Source organism: Xiphophorus maculatus, chromosome 4 (assembly GCF_002775205.1).
Source record: "Xiphophorus maculatus strain JP 163 A chromosome 4, X_maculatus-5.0-male, whole genome shotgun sequence".
Lineage (NCBI taxonomy): Eukaryota > Metazoa > Chordata > Actinopteri > Cyprinodontiformes > Poeciliidae > Xiphophorus > Xiphophorus maculatus.
Genome location: NC_036446.1, coordinates 20,468,438 through 20,495,499, shown reverse-complemented (window position 1 = coordinate 20,495,499; position 27,062 = coordinate 20,468,438). Strand labels below are relative to the sequence as shown.

Sequence of the window (27,062 nt, the reverse complement as noted above, 5' to 3'; positions counted from 1 at the left end):
TTTTCAGATTTAGCTTTATGCCTTTCGTAACTCCCAAGTCTCAGACATTACATTTCCTGCATGCTCTGTAACACACGTTCTTTATTCAAACACCCACTAAGTTGGGAGTAGGAGTGACTCTCAGATTGGTTCAGTCTCCCCCTTTGTGTTTGTGGGGAATGAGCTTGTCCAGCACTATTGTGTGTTGTGCATGGTGTGCACACAGATTTGTTGTGGGGGTGACTCTGCATGGCTCCTAGCCTCTACATGAACTCGGATCTTGTGGTTAGCACATTCCAAAGTGAGCATCTTAGCTCTGAGCTCAAGTATAGTCTTCTTAGGAGCGACTGAAAGAGTTTCTGTGCCACAAACTGTACTTGAATTAATGGCAGGATGCTAATAAGGCTTTTACATCAAACAGATTTTAGATTGTGTGTGAGGGGAAATAGAATGGCTGTAGTGGGACTGGTGTGACGGAGAAGGCCAGGCAAAGGGACTGGAGTTGCAAGAGGTGCCAGGAAGATAGAGATGATGGAAGGAGCACAGCTGATGTAATGTGTAACAGTATCCATTTTCTCTTGAAATGCTTGTGTGCAACATCTGTGTGTTTGTGTGTGTGTGCACATTAGGACTAAGGGCCATCCTTCTGGCTCTCATCAATAATTCACGAGTCCTTTTAGTGCGTCTCCCAACCTCTTTGGATCCCCTCCCCCATCTACCTCCTCTTCCCTGACCTCATCTACCCCGCCTTGCCCATCTTCTGAACACCTACTCTCATCATGAACACATCAAGCTTGTCTGATAATCCCTGAACTCCATAAATTTTGCCATCCCTGCATTTTGATATCCCCTATTGTTTTTCATTTGGCAGATGTTTTTAGTTTTCATTGGTATCCATTTTTGTTAGCATTTAAAATGGGCCCTGTTATGCAAAGTACACTGTTTGCAATTTTTTGCATTTCCATTTTGGTTTCAAGTGCTTTTTAAAAAAAGCCCAAATTCTTAAAAACACCACCATGTTTTTTTGTGTCTTGAAAACTAGCTGTTTCAAAAACCTCCCGATTGTTGGGTCACAATTGACTGACAGTGTGCCTATATCTAGCAACCCCAGCCGAGGCCAGCCCATCATCTAGCAACCCAAACGGTGCTCCCGCACATTTGGTCAGCTGGTACAACATATAGCGCTGTATGCGCTGTACAATGGCGCCTGGAAAAGACAAGTGTTTTGTTGTTGACTTACCATCCAGAAGCCATTTGCTGGATTATTGTTAGTTGTGCAGGAGGCTCTACTTCTGCTTTTCAAAGATGACTGGTTGAAGTCATTTTCACCTGCAAGTGTAGCGGTTGAGTTGGTGGCTTGGCCAGCAGCAGCTTGTTTGGATTTGAAGAGGCAAGACCCTAAACCATCTCGATCTGAAAGAAGCTCCAAATAGGCAGATCTGAGCAGACTGAAATGTATCTAAGAATGATTTTGTGCAAAAAATGTAATGAACATCTTTTGTATAGCCCACAGACCTATCCTAACCTGTTCAAGGGAGCATAATAGGTCACATTTAAAACAAATGTGTCCCAATACAAAGAGTTGTTTATCTGTGAGAGCCAGTGGAGAGAAAGGGATTCAGAGATGACGTAGTTGCTTGTTTTGGTTGCAGCCGTCCTCTTGTGGATGGCAGACTTGCAGCTCTTTGGCAGAGCTCCCATGGCCACTTTTAATGGTGATGATGCAGCACAAACAGGGAAAGAAATTAGATGGGAGAGAAGAGTCACCTTCCTCCTGTCTACAGAGTAAAAATCTGCTACCGTTAGGTTTAAGATTGAAAATGTTTTCATGCTTTTGTCTCAATTTTAATATTACATTTTCTGAACTTGGTTGAGACAGTGTGCAAACTGATTGTTTTTAGCTGCCAACAACTATGAACTTAACTGGACAAACCTGCAAAGTTCTGCTTTAAAATAGCCCCATTTCCGGGACTGTTGCTCTTTGTTACCGCTTTTCCTTGTTCTCCTTTGCTTTCCGTCTGTGCTCCCCCTCTCTTCTCCTCTCCTCTCCTGAACAGGCTGACCCTGCTCGAGCCCACATGCAGTGTGAAAACTGCTCCATTGTATTGGAAAACCTGTGGGAGGGACAAAAGAGGAGGAGGTACAGGGTGCAGCGGTGGGGGTGATTAGGAAACCAGATCCATGGCTCGGCTTCAAAGGGAACTGGATCTTTCTGCAGTGCTTATTGATCAGCCAGGAATGTTGCTGGTCTCCTTAATACAGTCGTGAATTTTAGCTGAAGTATCATGAAGAGTGCCCTCCAATCAAATCACTGTACTCGTTTCTCGTAAGACAATGGCTAAAACCTGATCACATACAACCCACAATGTTGCTGAGCACTGTTATCTTTACCGTCTGTTCAGACCACAGAAATTTCTAACGATGTCCCAGCATGAACTTGTCTCACTGTTGATCGTAGATTCTGTGCATTTTTGTTTTTGTGTGTATATTTTGGCCTCTCTTGCTGTAGGTCGTACAGTGCAGAAATGTAGGGAGATCAAACAGTGACATTGTTTTATTTCACTCCCTCTTCCCAGTTTTCTCATTTTCTATTCCTCCTTTGCATTATCCCACCCCCCACCTGAAAACTCCGTGCTTTGCTTTTTTTCCCCCTTAGCTCCCTCCCCTAGCGAAGGTGCATGCAGAGCCAAGTAAACACTTTGATATGCGGAAGGAATCTCTCTCTCTCTTTTTCCCTCTCTCACTCTCCTCACAGCCTATGTAGGTCATCATGACTCACTCCTTTATGCTTCAAAAGCTGGAACCCCACTCTGTTGCTCTGTCTTTAGCCCTCTCACGTTCAGCATTGTGTAACAGAAATGTCATTATGTGCTGGCAAGGGAGCTGCAGATGACCGTCCTTTTAAAATAGTCTTATTCTGGAGGGTTTTTTGTTTGTGTTTTTTTCTCTCTTTAAATTACAAGTCTTTGTGTTCCTCCAGAATTCCAGAATTTCTTGCGATTCTCCAATGGGGTACTTGTGATCTGCTGTTGTTCATAAGGAGAATGTCACCAACCTCCAGTCCTGCTTGCCTTTCCTCTTGCCGGTACAAAGCATTCACTCTGACCTAGATGCTGAATCCAACAGCTGCGGCAAGCAGATTTCGTATTGCGTCAGAAATAAAATGCTTAGGCCCAGATCCAGATTTTAGTTGGGTGTTTATAATATTTTAACTTTGATTTTTCTTAACTTTTTCTCTACATATTGCATTTTTTATTTATTTCTAATCTAACTACGCCCCTTTAACACGAATTAACCTTAAATGACGTTTTCATGCACCTAAAGGTTTTGATCCACCAACTATTGTGTGACCAGGAGCTGGGTTAAATTCTGGTCACTGCACATTAGCGGTTGCTTCTTGCTCTTCCTCATCTTCTGGCCCCATACCTGTGCTCTGCTTCTGAGCTCACATGTGTTGTTCTTGGGGATTGTGCCGTTATTTTTGAAGCAAAGGGAAGCCCTGTCTTCTTTCCTTTCAGCACACATAGGATATTATCTGCACCTGAATGCTGTGTTGTTGAAGAATATTTGCAGAGTTGACACATTATATTTAGTTATGTTACCTGTATAAACAACGCTAGCTTGAGAGCTTATGGATTTAACAGGTATAGGAAAAGTGTCAGCGGCCTCCCTCCTTCAGAGGCTGTCGGTAGTAAGAGCTAGCCTACGAGGTACAACTCACACTCCTGACCCATTTCTCAAAACCCCTTAGAATGTCACATGTATGTCCTTTGTCCTCGTCTTTCCCGGCCTCCTTTCAGACTGGCCCTGGATGTGGAGAAAAGAGTTCACAGGAGCTTTTTTGATGAGTCACTCAACCGAGCAAAACAGGACAAGGGGGTGAGGGGAATCAGAATGATGCTTTGCAACCCACTCCCCTCATACGTCTCCATGAAAACACTAAACCATTACATCACATATTAGATATACTGATGGTTGAGGTCAGTGACGATTAATGGTGATAAACTGATTCTCACTGCATTAGACTGTTCCATAAAAGGAGACTTTGAAGGCAGAATGTGAATGCCAGTCGAGCACAATAGGGCAAGAAGCTGAGACGGGACGTGCATCTGTTTGCAACATGAGGAGGGGGGTTGGGTGTGCCATGGTAAAATGGAAGCTTTGTGGAGGAAACTTTAGTTAGTTGGGTTTTGGGGCTGTGTGTTGACTCTTGTCTCTCTTCCTTTTCCCCCAGCGACAGTGCAGCTACTCTTTTCGGTCTGAACTGAAATTGGTTCTAGATTCTAACATGTCTGCAGAAATACTAATGAGACAGCACTGATAGCAGTTTAATTAAACATTTAATGCTAAACATTTTAAATTTCCAGCCAAATTGTTCTAAACTTTCTAGTCTCTGTAATTATGGATGTTGTTCATAATGGTTGGATTGTGTTATTGCTATGTGGGCTCAGTTTTGTTAAAAACAAAGAAAAAAAAATGCTTGGCAGCGTTTTTGTGACCAGAGCTTTGTCATTGTGGAGTACCAGGTCAGACACAGATGCGTTTGTGAGCAGGGAAGAGTTAATTTCTGCAGGGTTTTTGGAGTTGATCATAAAATATTGTACTGTCATTAGGTGTGAGAAGCTGGTGAAAGCTTTTACAGTCTGAAAAGTCAGTGCTGTATAATGACCTTAAGTTTCATTTTAAACTGTGAGATGTTATTGCATCCCAGCTGTCAACTTTCTAGATCTAGCCAAAAAGACGCAGCCATTCATATTTTCAGTTTGTTTTTGTTTTTTTTTCTCTCTATGTTCTATTCTCAGCTTCAAAGTAAGTTTTGGAAAGCGAGTGGGCGTTTGAACTGTGCCATCAACAGGAAATTCCAGCCTTGGAGTGTGGGGGTAGGGTTTTGAGCGAAGGGAGGAAGATCAGCTTTATGAGAGCATCCAAAGGTCTCTGAGTGTTTCAGTCGGAATGAAAGCTCTACTGGAGCGGTCAAATGGGCAACATCTAAAATTATTTGTATAGAGGTTTTTGTCTCTGCTTTGTTTAACTTTCAGGCCTCTGTTTTCTTTTGCTAAAATGATCCCTTTACCTGACCTTTTTTTTAACATGTTCTGTTTTTAATTAACATGCTTGTGTGCCTAACTTGTTTCACAAAGCTGCCCTTTACTTTCTAATTAATTGTTCCCACTTGTCAGACAATCTTGTCCGATGGACAGTTATGTGGCGCTTTCATGCATTCATGTTGTAGGTGAACCTTGGTTGTTCCTGGTTTCACCTTCAGGACAGCCCTCAGGCTTTGTGACACAAATTCAACAAGGTGTTGGCAGTATTTCTGATGTTTTGGTCCATGTTGACATGAGAACATCACACAGTTGAAAAAACATAAGGATTTAATAAGGATTTAAGCTGGGACGCCAGTTGTGGCATTACAATGTTACTCATTTGGTACTAAGAGAACTTAAGTGTGCCAAGAAATAAAAATACCAGATATGATTACACCACCATCAGCACCACAATGCCATTGATACAAGACAGGATGGATCTTTGCTGCCAATGTACCACCTGTATGTGGAGCCGAAATAAAGTCTCATCTGACCAGCCAATGTTGTGTGTTGATGTCAGACTTTGAACACTCTGTGTGTATTGTTACTTTAGTTTCCTGTTCTCAGCTGACAGTGGCACCTGCTGTGGTTTTCTGCTGCTGTATTTTGTTTGCTTTAGGGTTCAACATTTTGTGCATGCAGAGACGATGTACCACATAGCTTGTTCATAACGCGTGGTTACTTGAGCTGCTGTGAGCTTTCTGTCAAGTCAGTCTTCTTATTCTCTTCCTGCATCTGATGTCATCAACACATAAAGTGTGGATGAACATTCTCTATAACCACAAAGGTTATAAAGAATGGTGTGAAAATTCCAGTAGACACTCAAACCAACCAGTATGGTACCAACAACAAAACAAACTCGGTTAAAGCATCTTTCTACTTCTTTACAATTTTTGGTTTTCATCTCAGCGAGATATCTTCCCCGCATCTCTTGATTGGCTGAGATGCTATTTGTGTTAACAAGCAGTTAGAGTTGTATCCAATGAAGGGACCAAATAGAGCAGTCTTTTGCTCAAAATGACATGTATCTTTCTATAAAATGCTGTAAATGACTTTCCCTTTTTGTCAGAAAGTGCAATTAAATGATCTGAATTTTACATCTTATCAGCATAATAAATGGGTGACCCAAGCACTTTTTATAATTTGTAACCTCTTCCATTTGATAAAATCAGGTCCTGAGACAAAACATCTCACCAGGTCACAGTAATGTTATTGTTACAACTTTGTCAGTCCAGGGAATCTGTGACATTTCTTTTCAGCCACTAGATATTGCTTAGATATCTTACGACAATGCCTGACTTGTGTAAGGCCCTTCATGTCCCTGAAGATTAAAATCAGTGTCAGCTTTGCAGCAGCACCTCTACGATGCATGTTGTGGTGTTTGCTGCATTGCTCTTTCAGATTTACTAAGATTTTCGCATACGTTTTGAGTTGCATTGGTGGAACTGTACGCAAAAACTGCAGTTCATTACCTCTGTTTTGAAGCCATTTCAAGAAAATCATAGTATAGCAAAACAGTTATTTTACTTTATTCGCAGATGAACATACATTTCTTAGGTTGTCAAAATTGATCATCTTGAAATATTCTCTAAATAGTATCTATTTCTAAGTTAAGTAAAAACCGAGCCAATAATATAGAATCTTAACTTGGATCACAACCTTTTTGCTGTACATTAGGCCTATTAAAAAAAACAACAAGACAGCAAACAAAGTCAGCCCACGATCGGTATGATGCTCCATATGCATATAAAACATGCAATTAAACTGTTTTTGAGTTCAGATTGATGGCTTGTGGTTTGATTTCTGCAAGACTGACAGCTCACAGTGAGATTCCGGCGTATATAAAGTTGCCCTAATTTGCATGGTTAGAACGCTGATGAGGGGGAACTCTGCAATGTTTTTGTATTAACTTAAGATTGTGTTGAAAACTTGTGGTTTCGACAGTGCAGAATGGCCAGATATCTGCAGCTAGAAAGAGTCCTGTATTATTTGTTGCCACTTTGACCTACCCTTCATGTTTTTTCTTTACATCAGTTCTGTTTACATTCAGATGACAGATTGAATAGTGTGCCTCCTACCTTCCTCCTCATTATTGAATAGTGCACATTTATTTTTCCAACCTCACTCTAGTTGATTATTTTGCTGCAGACTTCCTAGAAGTTGTAGGGTCTACAAACTCTGACTCGTCTTTTGTGCTGCATGATATTGGGGAAAAATGACATTATGACATTTTTTCTAACTCTGCAGTATATCAATATAAATTGATACAGGAATTTCCAATAAATGGCTTAAATAACACCTTAAGTTAAGCAGCATCCCTTTCATTTTGTCAGTTACCTCTTTTTGTGAATGCTATAAATATGGTCTGTATTTCAGAGTTATTCTTATAGTAAGGGCTGCATAATATTAGAAAGTCTTGTAATGACGATACGTCAATTGCCATATATGCCTATTTTTTTATTTCCTCTTTTTTCTTATGCACTTCCATCACTCTGTGACCGTTAGCATTTGGGACAATGTCATTTGTGTCCAGTGTGACCATCTGCTGGTGTAAGACTCTGTCCAGTTGGCAAAATATAACATTAGCTTGAACAACAGAAGTTCATAACATTTGAAACATACATTAGCCAACTATTACTGCACTCCAAACTATCCTTTGCGAAATGGACAGTTTATGATATATCACAAAGTGTGATATATTGACATTACATATTGTGGTGGCAATATAATGTGCAGCCCAAGTTGTTTGAGCTCTCTATGCTGTTTTCTTTAGTGTTGCCTTGTGTTTTGCTTATAATGTTGCAGGAGAAAAACAAATCTTCAGAATTTCTTCATGCTGCATTTGTTGAATATACAAGGATCACCTGAAAAGGTTTAATTCATGTAGTGTTAAACCTGTGAGCTGGTCGAAACTAAAGCATAAATATTAGCTTAGCAAACATGTAGTTATTTTTTTGTCTTTAAAATGATTGTTTTTAAACCAAAATGCTGTAATTTCAAAAAGGCTCATTTTAAATTTGTGGAAGACTGTTTATTTTCAAAACCTCAACAACATAAGTCAGTGCTAATTCAGCTTAGATGAAGTTTTTCAGAAGTAAAGATGGTGAATGTCTTGACTAGTCCATGAAATACTATTTTGGAAATGTTTCTCACAACTGAACATTTAATATGTTGACATTAAATCGTGATTAGGGTGTTGTGTAATTTATATACACAATCTTGATTGAATCAAGGTATTCAGTTTAATAGTTGAGGTGTGCTGTCGTTTGCTTCAGGACAAAGCAGAGCTTTTCTGCAGACAAAACAATTGGTTCTTGAAATGACCCTCAAACTACTAATGTTTGACATGCTGTCATTCATTGGTTATAAAAGTTCTATTTATAAGCTATTGTCTTCTCTTCTCAAATAAAAGCAGTTTTTACTGCTCTGGTAAGACCACAGGTTATAGCTTCAATTGGCCAAATTGCATACATATGTTGGTGTTTGTACGTATTTATTTGCGCACATTTTTGTGTCAGTTCAAGTTCTAATAAGTGCTGTCTAATGAAGAGCAAATCCCTCAGGGTAGCACTGCTTTGTTGTTTTTTCCATACATACCGACTATCAAGATCTAATACAAACAGACATTCTTGCACCTAAAAACACAGCCTCTCAAGAGAAAACTGACTCCAAGTTCAAACTGCACACAAACTTGTGTGTTGCTGTGTGTAAAAGTAGGGTGTTATTTTGCACATTATGGGAGATAAGAAGGCCTCACGATGGTTTGGTTATTATGTTGTTGACCTAGGGTTTTAAAGATTTTTTTTTCTTAATATGTTGTTGAAAAAACTTCTTGTCTTGGGGTTTGATTTGCCCGTGGCTTGAAACTTGTAACATCCTTGTAGAGCAAGTTACTTAACTTTTTGTTGGCTCACTTTCACTCTCAAATGCATATCAGAGATGGGAGATGTGAGGCACTCAATGTTTGTGCTAATCACAGACATGTCAGTTCCCATGTCCCTAACTGAAGCAACTTCTTTAGTTTGTGTTTTCACAATAGACTACCATTTCCTCTCCCCCACTAGTTCAGTAATGTTTGGCATTTCCAGCTTTTTAAGAGGGGAAAAAACTTAGAACAGTGTGGCACAAGATCCAACTTGCACCTCCTCAACACTTTCATAATTTGTCTTTGTGGCTTCCTTCGCTGCATGTTCGGAGGTGCATAAACAGCATCTAAAATTATCTCAAGTTCAGACCTGGGAGTCAGATGCGTCCTGTATGATCATATCACACCCAGACAGCACGGTGTACAGGTGTAAACACACTCGCACACATTTAAGGGTGGCCTTTCCAAGACCACCTTCAGAGAGGATCTGGGAAAGTTGCATTGGTTTAGCTGTCTGAATACAGTTTCTACTGTGAGACACTGAAGGACCACCCACTGACCTGCATTGGCTCTCAAACAAATACATTACCTGGATTGCTTCCTGTTTAAAAAAAAATAAAACAAACTTATTCTGTAAACAGCATCTTTAAAATCAGATACTGCTGCTGGCCTGTTAAAAATCATTATATAGATATCTGAGGCATTTTTGTACATACAATTTTTGAGGGGGATAAAAAGTTGTAAAAAATGCTTAAGTGAAAGACATACTATCATAAGGTTGTGGAAATTAGCTTGTTAAAACCAATGGTGTCTTTGCACAAACACAACAGTTGCTTCTATCATACTGCCTCTGCAAACCTGCGTAATTAAGTTCATTCTATGTTTTGTTTCAAATCTCCACAAAGTATGTCCCTAGGAAAACTCCACATTTTACTGATTGTAACTTGATTGAACAGAACCGTCACAACACATGCTCATGGTGTTGACACCCCACTGTGAGATATAGCTACTTGGTTATTTTCTCATAGCGATTGCAGTGCAAAGATTTGGTGGCTGAAATCTGTAGATCCTTCTTTCATCATTTGTACTTACCAATAGGAAACTCCCAAGTTTTGGCTAAGAAGAAAAACTATTTTTGGCTTCATTTTCATTGGTTGGTTGATAGTAAGTCATAGAGTGTATTTTCACAGTGTATTTGCTATTTGCATAGACTAGTTTTTTGACTAAGTTTTTCATATATGTATATACTATATCTCAGTCACTGAAATCTTCATCAGATGTGGGCATCAAAGACAATGAAAGCAAATCCAGCTGCCAGACATATTACTGGCCTGTAGAATGTTCATGTTTGTCATTTGAATTATAATAGTCCAAAAACATTGTAACCATACAGTCCATTGCAAATGCATTGATGCTGAAATGACAAGTCAGATTCATTATATTGGGCAGCTTTACTGTTGCATTAAAATTTGCAAAATGCTCACTGTTATTTAACAGACATTCTTAATCCTTATATACTAAACTTAGTTAACATTCTCTTTTTTTATTCTCTTGAACAAAGGTATTTTGTAACTACTACTGTAACCACTCTCCCACTAATTAGAACCAATTAGAATCTGTTCAATCTAACGACCTTATTGATTGTCTCATGTTGTGAGTTTTACCGCAAGTAGTTTGTCTGCTCATCTTTAGCATTCTGCACAAGTCTTCACTTTTCTGTGGTTCGTGTTCAGATTTGTTAGATGTTCATTCAGGCAAACATACTAAGACAGGTAGCAGTGTGTTCCTGCTGAGACAGCAAGAGTGATAAGCTGCACTAAGCATTACCTTAATGATCATAAAACATGTTCATTCTAATATTACATCGACAATATTAGAATGACAGTCTCATTGAATGTAATTTCTCTAGTAATGTTGCATGATTTGTTGGAGGTTTCTTTAAGGAAACTTTGAAAGATACTGATTGTGATGATGGCAGCCGGCTTCTCATGAGGGATTCTTTTGATCTAATGTGTATGCAGTGTTTCATTACCACTGCACATGATACGCTAACCATATCATGTTTCAATGCACATAGACTAAGCAGTGATTAGCTACACATAGTGACACTAGGCTAACTCAACTCCTTTAAACCCTTGCCCATGAAAAAGACTGACCTGAGACGATAATATTAAGAAGTACAGTACATTACAGGGTGTTATGGGGTATAAGTGCGTTTTTGTGTTTGTTTAGCGTTTGTTGTATTTTGGTCATGCTATCATAAAATGTGTCACCAAACACACAAGAACAATCTGTGCCTTGTCTGTAGTAGGTTACATGTTAGGGGTCATGTTTATCGTAAAGTTGTGTAGAAAGCCTGCTAATTGCTGGAAGTGAGTCCTTTGGGTTTTTTACTGCAGAGAAATCTTAAGGGTTAATACTGTGAGTGTGCTTGCATTGGGATAGGAGCATGAATATGAACTGTGTTCATATGTCTAAATAATATATTTCAGTTGGTGACTGAATTTAGTTTGTGGTTTAAAGAAACATTGACCTACTGATCTGGTGATCTGCTTGTGTCTTAGCGAACATTTTGACATGTCTGTATGTTAGTGGTCAAACTGAATTTTAATGCCAGGTCTGAAACTCGGCCTGAAAACTGTGCACTAACTGAGTCATGAATGCATGTTATTGTTACTGCTGAAAAGAGGCCATTGCACAGTTACTACAAAATCTTGTATTTATGTCACTCTAGCATTTGGTGTAATGGATGGACTAATTAGTGGTGTAACGTTACACAGAAAAGTCATGCTTTTGTACATACCTCAGTTTTAAAATCCTAGTTCAATTCTAGTTCAGTGAGACAAATCTTATCACCTTTAGAAACGAATTTAATATTTTATGGTTTGATTTTTAAGTAATATAATTGCAGTTATATCCAAAGTTACTTTTATTTCATATGCAATTTGTGTAAAGATTATTTTTATGTGTAGATTAGAAGTGCTCATGTTTATAATGTGGTTTGCATTAGTTGTGCAAAAAGAGTGGTGCACATTTTGAAAGAGCAAAATTCGATGTCTTTTTTTGATTGATGTGATATAAAGGAGAACAATGATCTCACCACATTACATATTCATTTTTTATTTTTTCTTACATGGAATTGATTTAGACTTTTTGTCCTTGTGGGGTTCTATCTGGAACCGGATGCTGGACACAAAAAGTCTTGATTGTGAAATTGTGGGGTTTTTGCTGTTAATAATACAATCACCAATATATCCAAGCTAACCTCCAGAATGTGAATAAACCTTCATGTCTGTATTTGAGGGGCTTACATCCTCAAATATTTACCTTTAGAGCTTAATGATGACTTTACAAGAAGAGGTTTTTTCCAAAATATTCCCATGACTTGAAACAATTTTAGTATTTTTCAAATTGACTTTAGAATTTGGGATTGTTTTTTCTCTAAAAGTACTTTGTGACACTAAGAAGAGCTCTGCCCAGCGTAAATGTGAGGTAATCTCTGCATGAACTATATTATAAGCTTGAGTAAGCAACACACACACTTTTAATTTTTGTATTTCTGTACTAATGTATCATCCAACTACTCTAAGATCTCCATGTGTATGTTATTAGGAAGCAATGAGTATTGGCAAAAGTCCACATGCTGCCAGGTGCTCCAGTGGCATTGGTTCCCTGCCCCCTCTTTAAGCAGGCACCGCCCCACACCTTAGCTGTCTGCAGAGCACAGCAGTAACAAGCCTTTCATCCTTCCATCCCTTCATCTGGCCCTGCCCAGTGATTTATAATTCATCTGGGATCCTGCCTCCCTCCATCCCACTGCACCAGGACAGCATTAACATTCTGCTCGGTCCCAGCTATGCTTCACCCACGTCTGTGTAGTGGGCTTGAAGACTGATTCTTGGGCCGAGCCAGTTGGGTTTTGTATTGAATGTCTATTAGATTAGATGTTTGTGGATGCGTAGTGATGGGGATCGGTGTGCTTGTGAAGCATTTTGTCTGTTTCAGGTCTTAGCTTTTCCTCTATATATTTCCCAGATCAGCCTCCAGCCCCAGCTACTAATTTCTGTAATAACAAACAGAAGTGCAGAGAAATGTTTGGAAGCTTTTACCAATACATGAGTTTTCATGTGACTCTTACTGCTGCTAGGTAAAGAAGAGCCTTTTTAATTCTGAAGTTCAGACAGAAGCATTACATATTTGTTAATGAATACTACTCTTGTAGCTTGCTCCTTTTATTGAGCCAGTTCTAAACTATGATTATGTATCAGATGACCTGTTGCAGTTTCCCTGTTTATGGAACAACATTGCTGGCTTGTTTACTTAGTTGACTTCATCAGCTGTTTTCCTGATCCAGGGCTAAACCTTTCCGAACCAGAGTATCAGAGATCGCTGATGTATTCGTCTTGTCTTTGGGATTAAAGATGTTTGTAAAGTCTAAACCGATCATTACGGTTTTAGGGCTTTGGTGATATCTGTTATACTGGCACATGTCTGCAGCGATAGACTCTCCTTATCCCATGCTACTGTTTACTTAACTTAGTATTTACTTTCACCGCAGCCCCGTTCTCCAAGTCTCTTGTTTTTACACAAAACTCCATGTCACAGAACAGGATCTCTTTCTTATTATTACTGCCTCCCCATCTGTACTGTAATGTTTTGAAAGAACTGTTTATCTAAAAACTAAAAATGGTCATTAATATTCAAACCACACAGAGCAGGAAGTAATACGGCAGCAGTCAAGTGTTTGTCTGCAGAAGAGTAGGTGCAAATGCCAACAGTGGAAAAGAAAGCTAATTCTTATGTATTATGATTATCATCTTTGCTTTTTAAAATATTTCCTCTCGTCAAAGTATCTGCAAACACATCATATCTTGCTGAGAAAGATATCTGAAGATGCTAATGTAGCCAGTTTTAGTACAAATACATTTTTCAAAAGTTTTTGTTTTTCCTGCACTGCTGTAGTTTTTGAATGCAATGTTATCTGACTTATCTGTGATGTACAGTGTAGTTTAACACTGGACATTCTTTGTATATTGGCAATTTTTTTACTTCTGTCTGACTGTGTATGTGTTTCTGAGACATAATGATGCTCATCTGTGGAAAGGTCATCTCCACCCTCTGTGCCTCTCCTCCCTTGCCTTTCTCTCACACTGTTCATTATCTATCCAGACTTGCTCCCTCTGCTCTGCATTTATTTTTACCTCCTCACGTAATCCTTAATTAATGTAGGATCCAGCCACAGTCCCTCACATTTTACTACCATGCACACACAACAGTTACACAAACACACTCATTCAGTCGGTCCAAATTCAGTCATTTATATTCTCATGTCAGGGCATAATGATGCTCAGAGTAAGACACAGCATAGATGTCAAGATTTGCTCTTCACATCATCTCTGCAAATGAGTTTAACACACAGCCATGATTTCAAGAATGGAATCTGCTGAGTGACCTCTTGCTCACAGCTGTAATAAATGGTCTGTTTAAATAGGTGAATGAAAGAAATCCCTAGAAAATCTACTTATTAATGTCTTTTCACGTATTTCCCACACATTTTTAAAGTCAACTTAAAAGAAATCAGATTTATTGTTTAAACACAGCTGGATACTGTGAGCTATGTGGGAGTGATTAATGGATGCAGCTCGCTCTGTTAGCTAATGATTCCAGCGTTTGTACTTGGACTTTCTGCTCTTCTGAGAATGCTTGGAAAATAAACTTTTGGGGGTTTTTTTGTTGCCACTTGTTTTCTTGATATCTCTGCTGCTTGTTGTTTGTCTTTGAAGCCCATGTATTCATCCATTGTGTTGCTTAATACTGTATAGCACATTTAAACGTCTACTTCTATTTCTCACATCAGTTTTTTTTTTCCTATGCCCTTGAAGTAATGCTCATGTTTTTTCTATTGGAAATGCACATTGGCACTTAGGTTGTATAATATCAGAAAATATCAGAGAGATATTATTATTATTAAGAATAATATCTTAAGATTTAGGACAGGATCAATTTTGATAAATGCATATTTTCCTCACTACTCTCATTCTGATGTATATTCACAATGTTTCCAAATATCTCACTGCTTAACATGCTGGACGTATGAGACGTGGGTTTCTGCTGAAGTCAATCTTCCTCAAACAGGCTGAATGTTGATATTGCATGAAAAGCGCAAATTTCAGAAATGGATCCTGCATCCTTGAAATGCAGGATCCAATTCCATTCCAAACATATCTTAGTTTGATAGAGTATAGTCTAAAAAGTGAAAACATCCAGTGAGTAGCATACCTGATAATGGAAAAAACCCATTCAAATCACAGTCATTGAAAATTATCCCTCCTTCACTGAACATGAAATGTCCCATGATGCAGCCCTCATTTTGAACCTTCTCTTAAAATAACTAAGAATTTATTTAGTCAAATAAATTACATAAAAATAAACAACTTTCCTGTTTGTCACCAAGGTCTGAGCTCAGTTATAAAAAATAGTTATAGAGCACTTCTCCTTTTTCCTAGAATAAAATTTACTAAATCTCCTAGCGCTGGCGACCTTAGACATGTTTATATCCCATCTGGTTGAATAGATTTGTTGTGTTGCTCAGTGGTGCATCAACCACTGACTAGCAAATCTTGCACACCATGTGTTTTGTAATCTACTGTTTTGTTTTCATTGAATCTTAAGCGTTCTCAAACAAATTAACTAAACTAACTTGAATGTTAAAATTGAAGGATCACACTGACTAGTTGCTCATCTGTAGTGGTGGTTGGGTCAAAAAGAAAACGGTTTGAAATTCACATAAAGTAGCTCAAATAACCTGTCAATACAGCCAAGGCATGCAGAACCCCCTGTCTGAATGCAGATGTGCCACAGCAGCAGGAAACCAAATCACTATCCACTCTTGTCAGACAAGAACAGGAAGCTTAGACAACGATTCAAATGTGTTACTGAAAACTAGACAGTAACCAACTGGAAAACCAGAATTAGGGGTAAAAAAAAACATCAACATGAAAACATAGATATATCCTCTATTGCAGGGGTGGGCACTCCTGGTCCTCGAGGGCCGGTGTCCTGCAACTCTTAGATGTCTCCCTGGTCCAACACACCTGAATCCAACAGCTGAATCTCCTCCTAAGTGCAGTCAAGTTCTCCAGAGTCCTGTTAACGACCTCATTATTTGACTCAGGTGTGTTGAAGTAGAGATGCATCTAAAAGTTGCAGGACACCGGCCCTCGAGGACCAGGAGTGCCCACCCCTGCTCTATTGTGTCAACAGAACAGGCTGGTGTCGGTGTAATGGCGTGAGGAATATTTTCTTGGCCCATTTTAAGCCTCTTGGTACCAACCGAGCATTATTTAAACCCCAGAGCCTACATGGGTGTTGTTGCTGACCTTGCACATTCCTTTTTAACAACAGTATACCCATCTTGTGATCGCTACTTTCTGCAGGATAATGCAACATGTCAAGAAAAGGCCAGATTATCTCAAAGTGGTTTCTTGAACATGATGAGTTTGCTGTGCAATCACCAGATCTCAGTTTGTTGCACCTTAGGTATTATTTTCAACACTTTGTTGAATCTCAGCCAGAAGGAACTAAGGCAGTTGTGAATAGGGTCCGACCAGGTACAAGCAGAGTGTGTAGAAAAGATTGTACTGGAATGTATTTGGGACAGAATGCTCATCCCTAATTGACATAACAGTGATTTTCTCTCAAAAACTAAACTCACTGAACTGCTTGGTGTGTGCAAAGCTCAAGGATAAAGCTAGAAGTCAATAAACATTTAGTTACTGTGTATTGGCATGCAAAAAGTGTTTTTCATGTCAATTGCTGCTTCTAAATCCCTTTGCAGAGTATTTATTCTGTGATTTCAGCCAACCTTTTAGGAGGTGCATTTAGTGGTTGACTTTGTTGTAGTAATCCTTACAATGGGTTTGCACTCACATGAAAGTAAGGGCATGGAACTGGAGCACTGGGTGCATCTAATGATTACAGTTGTTTTGAGGCTTTTTGTCACAGACATCTTAAAACTGCACATCCTCTTGACTCGCCACTGTTCTGAATAGCACCGACATGCATGTTAAGGACCAACTTTCTGCAGGCCCCTTTACAGTGTTGGAGATGTTTGTTAATAGGTCAATAGGCTTGCTCTCTTTCTGTACACAGCTTTCTCGCCTGCTTCTCTGATAGGCCTGCATCTGTCTCATCCTTTAGTTGCTAGGCAACAGGCTTTCTTTGTATGTGCATGTGTGTGTCCTCACACGTTGCTGTGGCAATGTCAGGCTTTTGCCTGTGAGAGAGGAGAGAGAGAGATGTTGAAAATAGAGGGAAAGGCAGATGAGAAAGAAGTACTCAGAAAGGCGAGAGGGAAGAAATGAGAATGAGTCACAGCGCTGATGAAGCCGAGGGATTGGAGAGGAAAGCGCCAAAAAGCACTAGATTGTCTCTGGCCTTTCCTGCAGCCGTGCCTCATATATATATATATATATATATATATATATATATATATATATATATATATATATATATATATGTACACACACAGACCTGCCACTATCTTAGTGAGGTCACTGGCAAAGACAGCATGATTTACCAGACTGGCAGGCAGGCAGCAAGCCCTGAGCTGTTATTGGATGGAGGAGAGAGGTGTAAGGAAAAGTGGACGTGCTTAGAATAGAAAATCAGAACAAGTGATTGAATTCCTCCCCACATCTCACTCCTCGGTTGCTCTTGGGCTCTCTCCTCTCCAAGAGTCTAACAGATAATAGGACCACTCCCACTCACTCACATGGCAAATATATTTCACATTCAGATTCCCATGTCCCCTATACCTGTATTTATCTGCAGCATATATGGAAGATTATCCATTGTGAATTTGCCAAAATATCTTTTCACTTTCAGGGAATGCAACGTAGTTAGACAAGGTTTATTGCATATTTCAACTTTTATATTATACCTACAAAAGTGGAAGGAAAAACGTTTGTTGAAACTAAACCTCGATTTGTAGATCATTATTGCGCTTTAATACAGCTCTCTGTGAAACCACGTAACAGAGTTCATTTTATACTTTCTCATATTTTTTGTACTAATGCATTTCTTGAGTTCATGTTTGTATATTACACTTGTGTGGGGGGGGGGGTGTGTGCATTGATGTGTCCGTCTCTTCATCTTTACGCAGGCTTATAATAATGTGAATGGGCCCAGGTCAAGGTCTGAGCAGCGAAGCTGGGCTGTGGTTGCCAGGATACAGCAGCTGAGCCAGGCTGGCTTTATTTGCACGCTAAACAGGAGAGCTAGCGGCTGCTGCTCTCTTTCTATAGACTGTTCCCCTCACAGCATGTCAATAGACTGTAGGGTAAACACAAACTTGGGATTTAATGATAATGTAATATTTTAATGCCATGGTAACCCTAAGACATTATGTATTAAATACAGTGGGGAATAAAAAATGAGCATATTGCTTCGTTTAAAAAAACCAAAAAGTTCAAAAGTCTTGTTTGTTCCTTTACATTATAATTCTCAGCAGGTGCTAGAGAGCGAAAGTCTGACGAGGGGAGTCGAATACGACTTTTGACCTGCATAACATTGTTGTCACCATTTTTACCCAGATATAGCGCCCAGCTGTCAGTGAGCACTCTGCTGACTCGTATCTGATTGTGCAATATACAGTAGGGTCGGTTGGTACTCGCACAAAAAACACAAGCCGTGCCTGACAGAGAAACATGCCCATCCCTTTTTGCAGCTGTTGTGTTGTTCAGCTGTCAGTGTGGAAAATTTGAGGTGTGTTTTTGTGTGTACAATGAGCGAGTGTTATGAGCTAGGAGTGGCTTCGGGTCGGAGCAAACAAGAGGGTTTCATCTCTGCGCCTTTACCCTCTCTCTTTCTCTGCACTTTGTTTGTGAGCTTTGATCTTTGTTCTGTCTTTCCTCTTTCCCTTCCTCATTATTAATCAGCTGTGTCTCACAGCTGAAGTTTTTTTTTTTTTTTTTTGGCAATATCATGATTGCTGCTGTTAATATTGTTCCTCAGGTTTTCAACTGGAAAACTATGGCTTTCCCCTTTTTAGTAACACACAAGCCTGAAACAGCTAAGTTGTAGATTGAAGTGATAACATTTTCTTTGAAAGCCCTGTCAGGAAAGTTTCCTTGTCAAAGTGATGAGAAAAGATATGGGATCATATTTAAGTCAACTTGTTTTTGTCTTATTTAAATTATTATATTGGTACATCTCAAATTTTTTTTAACATTGTATTGAATGTAATATTTCCTGCCAGTTACCTCAGAAAGTGAAATAATTCTTGAAGGGTGTTGATGGCCGTCTTATTGACATCTGTCAAGTCAGCAGTCTTCCCAGTGATTGTGTGACCATCTGACCCAGAATAAGAGAGACTGTTTAAAAAATGATTTATGTTCAAGAGTTTGGTCCCTTTTTGGAATCTGAAAAGGGATAGAAACGAGACAAAAAAGCAACATAACTGATGCTCTCCAGACCATTTTGTTTTGATAGTTCTGTAGATTTGACCTTTGTTTATGGACTGTGTGCACTTTGTCTCTCGCAAGATCAATATTGAGTGACTATATCTTCTTACGGTGAAGCTAATAGTTTTAGAAATCACAAAAGTAAAGCTCCTGATAAAGTCTAGCAGCCAGTGGCAGCTCGTGTTACTGGACAAACAAAGCAGTAACGAGGTGTTCAACAGGAATTAAAAGATTTTCCCTGTTACTGAGAGAAAAATAGCTAAAGAACTCCACAGTATTTTCAGAAAAGGACTTCCACGAGCAAAAGAGTTCATCCAAGAGGGCTCGGTGATGTGCAAAGCTGCAATGAATGACTACAAAAATAGCTAAATTTGTCTTAAAGCAGTAGTTGTGGTCAGCTACATCTTTAAGGATCCATTTTATCATTGTGATACACTGTTGTGCACCCTGACATTATTTTAGGCAAATGTCCCTGATTGTTTTTCTCCTTTTTCTCCTTGCATAGATTTGTTTATTGGAAAAATAATATTTCCTGGTTGTCAGATGGATAGTTTCCTTTCGAATGGTTCTTTCAGTAAACTGCTTTAGGTTTTGAACTAACTCCGCGTTGACACCCATGCAGTGAAGTATAATGCCAGCGTCAGTAAGCCTGTGGTGTGTGCCAGTGCATCTGTGAGAGTACACAGAGTATGCTGCAATATGCTGAAGTGTTGGCCTCTGTCTGACCGCAGAGGGAGTGGCACTGAGGATAGAGAAGGTGTAGAGAGAAAGGAATACGATGCATAAATGAAAGTAACTGTTTAGTCTTGGACGAGAATAAAAGCAGAACTGGCTGGTCCTGCTCTTCTCTGTAAGAGGTCGTCTTTCTAGCTCACCTTGCTTTACTTCGTCCTGCTGGGTAGCATCACTAATCTGACTGACGCCAAGCATGAAGCCTCTTCATGTTGACAGAATCTAAAAGCTGTAGTTGCAGTAAAAGAAAGATTCATAAACTTTTATTGTCTCATTCAATATGTGAAGTTGCTTTTTACCATTGAAATGTCTTGTCTAAACTGTTTCATTTTCCATTGTACACTGGTCACTAATTTATTTGTATCCATAATTTTAAGTTATTTTGTTGTCTCTATAAACTCAACCTTTTTTTTCTTCATGGAAACGGATTGTTTAACAAGCTGAATGTCATTACATAAATTGTGCACATTACCAGCATTAGGATTAAAGCTAATGGTGTGACACAAATTTTAAAAAATAGGTTTTTTTTCTGTTTTAGTGTTGGTGGAAACAGCTGTTCAAAGTGTTTTGGTGTCTACTCTTGTCCTACTCTTTTCTCACTGGGAGACAAGAAAACGTGGCAGGCACATTTATAACTTGTGTTCTTTTTATGTCTGTCTTGTTAAAGTTGAAGAGCTAAAAATAAATCCAACTTGACAAATTACAAACAAACTACCTTTTTCTTTGGGCGGGGGTCTCTCAAATGTCCGCCTCACTGTGCACAGAATTATACAAGTGAAGGAAATCAGCTTCTGCGCATACAGTATACACAAAGACACACGGTGTCAGCAGATATTTTGTAAGTCTTGACTGGGATAGAATTACAAAGGAAATGATGCCTGTGGTTGTGAACAGGGTTTGTCTCCGTGTGTGTCTTTGTGCGACCGCCGACTTGCAAGCATCGTTTTCTTGTGTTTCGCAAATCAGCGAAATGCTCCGCTGCTAGAACCATCAATCATAGTAGTCCCAAAATAGTGCGCGTTATTGTTCTAGAAGCCCAGCTGACCTAGTTTGAGGTGTGCGTCTGTGTTGCTGCAAGGTTTGTTTATTTCTCAGAGCAGACGACCTTCCTGCCACTTTGTTTGCTGTGGTGAGATGTGGGAGTTTAGAGGACGTGAAGTTGATTGCCTACCAGTAACACAGTGGGAGTAACAATGAAGCCCAGAAGAGAGGAAGGGGGCCCGGGGTTTGCTGCGACTCTCTTTCATACAACAGTAAATGGGGCAAATCTGTCGTCCACTTTAGCCAAGCTGATCTGGTTGGCTTGCTGACTCCCTTGAAGTGACTGATTTGACTGGAAGGATATAAATAGCGTTCCTTCAATAGGATAAAGCAGAGTGGAGGGAACGGGTTGGGGGAAGGGCGGGATGTGGAAGTGGCGCCAGGGATGATAGTGCTGGTGTCTCAGTAGAGGAAAAATAATGCTGCCATGGTCTCATCTGTTCACTCACTCAGTCACAGAGACGATCATACTTTGACGCAGAGAAGAAAATGTTTTATTGAAAGAAGAATTTAGAGAGCTACTGTATGAGTAATTCATGGCCCTGAGAAGCAGAGGTGCATGCAGGAAGGAGGTAGATAGAAATGCACATTTTCTTGTGTTGCACTACCACTCCCCACAAAAGATGCTGCTGAAAACAAAGCAATATTAACTGCTTGGAAACTGCTCACATTAACCTAAGCAGGTAGAATTATTGGTGGTGTTTATGTGGTGGCCCAACTTTTTCAGTGAAAATGGTAGGTATGTTGTAAATTGGTACATACTAAAGCCCACAATTACAAAGATTGGCTTGCTGTGGCTGTAAGTGGCTGTTTGGGTTTTTGTTTAGACATGCCTGTCATGTTTCTGAAGACATTCCTTGGTTGTCTTGATTTTGCTTTGGATCCCAAAACATGGGGTTACACTACATGTTGCATGGCCTCCCCAGTTGTCATTAGAACATTCAGTTTATTTATCCTTGAATTATTTTTATTTTTTACGTGTTTGTGCCACCTTAAAATTTGGCAGACTGCGTTAGATTTAATTCTGTAGGTTCCTAAAAAGACATTTTTTGTACATCAGATATCTCCATTTTAAGCCCTTGTCTTCAGTGTCCAGATTTTCTATGATAAATCTTTGATTACATTTAGTTTTCTATATTTATTCATTGCCTTTACCACTGATTCTTTTTCTTTTTATATATATAAATTCTAGTGGGGTGTTTTGTTTTTTTGCTTTTTGTTTTTGTTTTGAGAAATGCACTGCCTGCTGAGCAATTCAGGCTTTATAAACTGGTAAAATTAAAATATTAAAATTTTTCAGTAAACCTGCAAGTTCTTCTCATGAGACTGTTTTGTGTATTTTGTTTAAGGCTTTATATTCAAAATGTTCTTGATATATTATCTACTATCAGTACAGTATGTTTCATCATAGCTAACTTTGCATTTTAGATGGTTTGGCTTTGAAATAAGGGTTTTAATATTTGACCTAAATGTGTTGCCAGTGGCCATTACGGGTTAAAAAAAAATCATTGAGGGGGCAAAACTGGGTAGACTAGATATAAAAGCAATGGAGAATAATGCCAGATCTAACAAAAACCAACTTGAGGATATATTATGTTTAACAAATTGACTTATAAAAAGTCAGACTTTAGTTTTAAATGAATCCAAACGATTATCAATAAATAACTTTATTTTGTCATTCTTTTGACTTGAAAGTCTAAATCATGTCCTACCACTCAAATTTAACTTCCTGAATTGTACAGAAACTCTGGAGAACTTATGTGGGTTTTCCCAGCTTCGTGTTGATGACTACATTGTGTGAACGAGTTAATAGTCATGTCGCACCCAGGTGCTAACTTCCTTTTACAATTTCTTTCTGTTTCTCTCTGTTTCACAGACTGTCGATGACGATGCAATGGCAGCGTGAATGAAGCTTGGCGTGGGGAGATCTGAACGATGCCCAAAGGTGGGGGTTCTAAAACCCCCCAGCTGGACCACTTCCCACTCAACACCGACATGGTGGAAAAGCAGGGTGGGAAAAAGGTATGGAAAACCCTTTATAGTGTTATGATTTGGAGCTGTCCCCAGATGTAAGCGAAAAAATTTTTTGGTCAGCAAAAGTCTTAAATAAAATATTTGTTCTTATAAACCCCGTCTTGAATAACACTTGACTACACAGAAACCTTTGACGAATATCAGAAAATAACCTGGGAATTACCCTGAATTACATCCAGTGATTACATGATTATAGTTCCATTACAGTTTCACCACACTGTCTGCGTTCTTTCCCTGTTTTGTCTTCCCTTGCACATTTTTCATCTATTAAGTGCCATATAGATGGCCACTTCACCAGATTTATTCCACTTGAGATGGTGTCAGGTCACCAAATGCATCCAGGGTTCAGCGTCTAACCAGCAAAGGGATGGGATGGCTGTTGACTCTCACTGACCAAATTAAAATTAACTTGCAGTGTTTTCATTACGTCCCAGTTTATCGGAATGAAAATTAGTATTTTGTAAGACTGTTTTATAACTACGGAGTTGGGATGTTTCTCTGGATACTGCTGCTTTTCAAATCTTATGCATTGATGAGTGCAATTTGGTGTTGGATGTGCCAATCAGGATGTTTTTGAGACAGTATACTTCTCTTAAAAAGTCTGCCTGGGATATTACAGAAACAGACAAAAAGCACTGAGACAGCCTAATCCAAAAATAACTATAGCTTGTTGACCATGAAAGTAGAAGCTTACCACATGAGAATAAAATGGTGCAATCTTGTAGAATTGGTCACTATAAAAGATTGTACCAAATAGTGAGGTTATTTCAGTCGTTGTTACATTTAACCATACAAAGTTAATGTTTTAAAACATTTAATTTGCAGGTAATTATTAGAAAGCTCTGTAAAAGCATATGTTATCAGCATTTGTGTAATATAGTGAAAATAAAACAGTAAAGCTTAAAATATAATCTCTATCTGCATGTCCAGTTGGACTGTCTCTGTTTACTTATGCACGTAAAGTTGATCTCATCAGTTAGATCTGTATTTTTTCTTCATCATCCAAGTTAATATGTCAATGGATGATTTAATAAATGCTTTCAAAATCATACGTAACGTATAGCACCTACAATCTTTTATGTTTGTCTGTTGCTCAATTCTTAATGTTACCACATCCTTATTAACACAGTTATGTAACGTCTTTTTCATGCTTGAATTTTTTAACATGAGTAACTCATAGAAAACAATGTATTCCAGGCAGATTTCACAGGTACACTTTGAGCTCTACCATATCAGACACCTTCACTGTTTAATGTGAACTAGAATGGGGACGGTGTCCCCATTAATTGTACGTGGGTAGAGCTTTACCGTGCAGATCGACAAAATGTTTTGCACAGCGCGATGATGGTCATGGTTTCCATCAACAGTTAACCTGCCGACACTGACTGGCAAAGAGAGGCATTGCTTATGCAGGCGTAGATTTACAGCCCTCTGCAAAGGATTGCATCAGACTCTGCCACAAAGAGTGAGGGAGGGAGGGAAAGGGAGAGAGAGGGAAGGAGGGGAAAGGTGCAAGGGGGTGGGAAAAAATTGTGAGATTAAAAGAGACACTGTTAAGAGACCACCAAATAGGCTATAATCTGACAAAAAAAAAGATCAAAAGAAAGACCTCTTGTCAAAGCGTTAACATTTAATTTAACAAAAATATATTTTCACTTAGTGCTTTCCCCTCCCTCTGTCTGCTTTAGAGAAGTATTTACACATTCTGTTGCTGTCCTCTCAGCTCACATGTAGCTTTTGCTCAGTTATCTCCGTCATGCTTTTGCTTATTTTATGTGTGCTGGTGCAGAAGCCTTTGTATAGCTGAGTGTAGACTGAGAGATTAGTTCACTGTAGCAGACAGTGTTTGTCTCTACTGTACCATGACGTCATGGTCTTATGACTGGGGCAGGGCAGGACAGTGGGAGGGGCTTGAAGAGTTGACACATAATAGAAAATCCAGCCTTGGGATGAATGAGAAGAGAAGCTAGGACAGGTAATTAAGCTGAGTTGAGTGTGTACGTGTGTCTTCGTCATGATCCTAAACCTCTTGGACAAAAATATCTTTACCATGTAGCAAAATATCTACAGATATTTATAAGCTTTGTAACTATTTCTCTCATGTCTCCAAAACAGCAAAGATTTAATTTGGATTTCTTCTAGTCAATGTCTTAAAGTTAATTTCCTGTAGTTGATTTCCTTAAATGTGTCTAATAATGTGGGATTAATTAAGCACATTTACTTTATGAAATATTGTATATATATATATATATATATATACCAGGCGTATCATAATTTTTCAGTAATGATGATGATAAGATATTTTCCAGAAGACTAGCAGATCCGTTACATTTTCTAACATTATCATACTTGTTTTCCAGTTGCTCTTACAGGTTCTGTTTTCCACAAACTTGGCAGCGAAGGGTGCATTTAAAGTGTCTCTGATGAAAGGTTATTTAAACTTGCGAGGACACGGCCTGGAAAGTGCTAATTGCTTCTGCACATTTGTCCATTTCCTTTTAAAACAAAAGCTGGAGAGGCTACACCCATCTCAAATAGTTGAGTACGGTATGTTCTGATGGGTCAGCTTAGGAACTGCAATATTTGTATTAGAAATTAATCAAAAGATACATTTCAGTAGGTGCAGTAATTCTATGGCTCTCATGTTGAGCTGTTCGATATCAGCAAAAGGTGTAAACGTGACTTTATTGCTAAATATTGTGATGGTGATACAGATTACAAGTAAACCACATTGTCTTGACTCAAACTTTCATCATTACAATTTCCCCACTTTTTTCTGCACTTTACCATCTCACATATACAGTGTTTCAAATGCAATTTGAAACACTATGTACCCATCCATTGCATTTGGATGGATTCAAATGCAATTGGAAACCATCCAACTGGGCAAAATACACTTACATGCCATATGTCAATGAATGTCGCCTGAAATATGATATTCAAAAAATAATCAAAACTTTGATCCAAATAGTCATTTATGATTGTGATGTTTCAAACAGTAACACTGATGATAGTTGCACTGTTGATAGCAATTGGAAAATAAAATAGAAAAATAGAATTGTTTTGATCAAATTACTAGAAAAAAAAAAAACAAAATAAAATGAATGCACAGCTGAATGTTATACAAAACTAAAATACTACCTTTGATAGTAGTTTTGTAACCAGTCAGCAACAGTTCTGAGGTTTAAAAAATATTTTAAGAAAGATAAAGATTTCTTATAAAGCAATCGTGTTAACAGATTTTAAATAACAAGTGAAATAGCACTCATTAAGGTTGTGCAATAATTGACGTATGCAACAGAAAGCAGCCTTAACACCTTTCTGTCTTAGACGGAAAAAATAAAACATCCTCAATAAGTTGCGACTGTTTCTCTTTGGTAACTCTAAAACCAAACAAAGCAGAAGGTGTTCAGCAGGCTTACAAATGTGCTTTCACATATCTAGATGGAGTTGTAGAATCGGCTCAGTGACAATGGTGAGTGTTGTGCTGCATGTGTTCTCTTCCTCTTTATTCAGAGAAACTGATTCAACATTGTGGCTAACTTCGTGTCACCAGCAGCAGATCAGACCCCAACTTTGTCCTGCCTTTTTTTTTTGCACATGATTTTGATGCAAACAGTGGTTCAGCCGGCCTGACGTGTCTCCTTGCAGGATTAGGAGTTATCTAACACATAGCTGCAAGTTATTGCTAAGAGAAAATATGACAACGTTTGAGTTTGCAGGAAAATGAGTAGCTGAAAATTGGGGTTTAATTTGGTTTATTTGTGCTTGTTTAGTACATCCTCTTTCACTTCACCAGGAAGCAGCCTCGTGACACGCATTGTTTTAAATACAAGCTTTAAAACATTTCATAATTGTCAA

General features: G+C 38.8%; 1 protein-coding gene across 2 annotated transcripts in view; it reads left to right on the top strand.

Annotated features, from left to right (window-relative positions):
* ankrd11 (ankyrin repeat domain 11) overlaps positions 1-27,062 on the top strand; it is a 113,315-nt gene that overhangs the window by 58,013 nt on the left and 28,240 nt on the right. For both annotated transcript variants that reach the window (XM_023332221.1, XM_023332220.1), the window contains exon 3: positions 23,044-23,189. In XM_023332221.1, coding sequence (XP_023187989.1) covers positions 23,103-23,189 — 87 coding nt within the window. In that variant the 5' untranslated portion in view covers positions 23,044-23,102. The remainder of the gene's footprint in view (positions 1-23,043; positions 23,190-27,062) is intronic.